The sequence below is a fragment of the Phyllobates terribilis genome, unplaced genomic scaffold, assembly GCF_046119375.1.
Source record: "Phyllobates terribilis strain yellow unplaced genomic scaffold, ASM4611937v1 Scaffold_2__4_contigs__length_985480577, whole genome shotgun sequence".
Lineage (NCBI taxonomy): Eukaryota > Metazoa > Chordata > Amphibia > Anura > Dendrobatidae > Phyllobates > Phyllobates terribilis.
In genome coordinates this window covers 3,675,013-3,677,433 of record NW_027362762.1, presented here as the reverse complement: position 1 = coordinate 3,677,433, position 2,421 = coordinate 3,675,013, and the positions used below count along the sequence as shown (strand labels likewise).

General features: G+C 40.8%; 1 protein-coding gene across 1 annotated transcript; it reads right to left on the bottom strand.

Annotated features, from left to right (window-relative positions):
• Window positions 1-241: 241 nt before the first annotated feature.
• On the bottom strand, window positions 242-1,198 carry LOC141242773 (olfactory receptor 52B6-like). Its single transcript, XM_073668863.1, has one exon. The coding sequence runs from the start codon at window positions 1,196-1,198 to the stop codon at window positions 242-244; it is 957 nt and encodes a 318-aa protein (XP_073524964.1).
• Between the last annotated feature and the right edge of the window lie 1,223 nt (window positions 1,199-2,421).

The following is a 2,421-nucleotide window of genomic DNA, read 5'->3' as shown; positions in this document are numbered from 1 at the left end:
TACTTTTGGTACATATTTTGGCTCATTACATATAAAACAAAAAGATAGTCTTGATCAAAAATCTCTTCTTGTGTATGCATCTCCTTTGAAGATAGAAAATATATTTTGTCAAGCTAAGCAAATTCTTTATTGGTGAAATGATTGAACACTACGATAAGTTTGGCACTTTGTGAGGTCATGTAATTAGGTATGAAATTACATCATAAAGAGAACAAACCAAGAAATACATGCACAATATTACTTAATTGCCCAATGTCTGCTTCTGAAGGATTTTCTTTAAATTCTGAATCATTTTAATCTTTAAAGCTTTTGTTCTTATCCCAAATATCAGAGGATTTAGGCTGATGCAGACCGAAAAGCCACCGATTGCTATTATCACGTGCGTCATAGTAGATAAGTAGCCACCATTTAACCTATACCTGAAACTGACAAATAAAACAGTCACCATGAAAGTATAAAACGTGATTATGTGGGTCACCAATGTATGGATGGCTTTCTGAGAGGCTTCCATTGAGATCTTGTGGCAGACAAGAAACGTCCGTATGTAGCAGTAGGTCGCAGTTGTTAACGAGCCCCCATGCAAGAGCAAGGACCAAAAAGTTCCGTAAGCATCATTCACAACTGTACTGAAACAAGACAATCGGGTAAGAGACATGGTTTCACAGTACACACTATTGATGCCGTTACCACATAGTGTTAATCTGACCACCAATATGGCAGACACCAAGCTGACTTTCGAGACCACCAACCAGATGACAGCCAAGCCTTGTAAAGCCCTCCTGTTGGTCATCAGAGAGTGGTATCTCAATGGAAAACCTACAGCCAGGTATCGATCAAAGGCCATCAGAGTAAAAGTTAGAGCCTCTACAGCAGCAAAGCTCTGAATACCAAAGGATTGGATCAAACATCCAGAAAAAGAGATGGTGGACCATCCGGAGAGCAAGTCTATGGCCAGCTTGGGGAGGAATGATGAGCTGCCAATTATATCGTTCCACATCAGGTTACATATGAAGATGTACATAGGTTCATGGAGAGATGCTTCTGCCCATACAACATACACCATTAATGTACATAAGAATATTATAATGACATATAATACAAGGGCAATCATAGAGTACAAATATTTCAGGTGCTCCATCTCCTTGAGTCCTAGAAGAACATATTCATGGATGTCATAGCCCATTGACCCATTTACCATTTTTGAAGACAGCAAGCTCAGGTTCATGCAGATTTACACTGCAGTGTTGGTAATGGTCCTACAGACTGGATTTATATAGATCTGTATTGGTGTTAGGGAATTCTCCTGAATAGAAAAATATGAGAGATGAGCAGCGAGAGACATCAGGAACTGCCCAGTGGAATAACACCCCAGACACCGATTGCTTCTAATAAGTTCATTAGTGATTTAAATGACTTTCCTAACAAACATTCATGTTGCTGTTAGAATAAATAACATGTTGAAATAGAAATTTTATATAGCCATAATGTAAAGGTTTAGTGAACCAATAACTATCTACTATCCATAGACAGAAAATATTTAAGTCGATATTTGGAATATTTTTTTTGCCAAGATAACTATACAGAAATTAGTGTAAGCTTCAGTAAGGCTTGGTTCACATAGCATTTGCCACTTAATTCAGTGGCTCTGTCGGAGCCTTTATGCAAACTTCCGCAAAAAAGTGTATGCACCGATGGGGCCATTGACTAATAATGCAAAAGGTATCAAGGTGTGCTCTGTATTGCGTAATTTTCGTCTGTATGCATCTATTGGAGGTGGGTAGCAGAGATAACACAGATGTAGGGTCTAAGGTAACAAAATAACTAGAGATTAGCAGATGACATTGAGTGGAATAGAATTTTACTCAAATTTTACCAAAATCTGTATTCAATAAAATGCGGATTTTTTTGCAATTGGCTTCATAGTGGATTTAGCAAAATGGCAGTCAGTGGCCACCAGTTATGTGAACCATAATGGGCCATCAAAAGGTTAAAAAAATCCTTATATTCACCTTACCTCTCACTTCTAAGACCGCTCTGCTGTATTCCTATACCATGTACAAACAACAACTAACATATCTTAACCCCTTTACAACCTGGTACGTAATAGTACGCACCAGGCTGACACCCCCTGTTCAGCGCGGGCTCCGGCGCGGAGCCCACACTGAACCGGGCACATGTCAGCTGATTCTTACAACCGACATGTACCCGCAACAGCCGCGGATGGAATCGCGATCCACCTGAGGCTGTTAACATGTTAAATGCCGCTGTCAATCTTTGACAGCGGCATTTAATATCGCCACACCGGAAGCGCGTCACTTACCCCGCCCATCGGTGACCCCATCACGTGATCGCGGGTCACCGATGCGTGGGCATGACAACCCTGGGTCTGCAGCAGGCTCCAGTGGTTGTCATGTGCTGATC

Bases quoted from the DNA above. Each gene is read 5' to 3' on its own strand.
- LOC141242773 (XM_073668863.1), bottom strand. From the start codon at position 1,198: ATGGTAAATGGGTCAATGGGCTATGACATCCATGAATATGTTCTTCTA.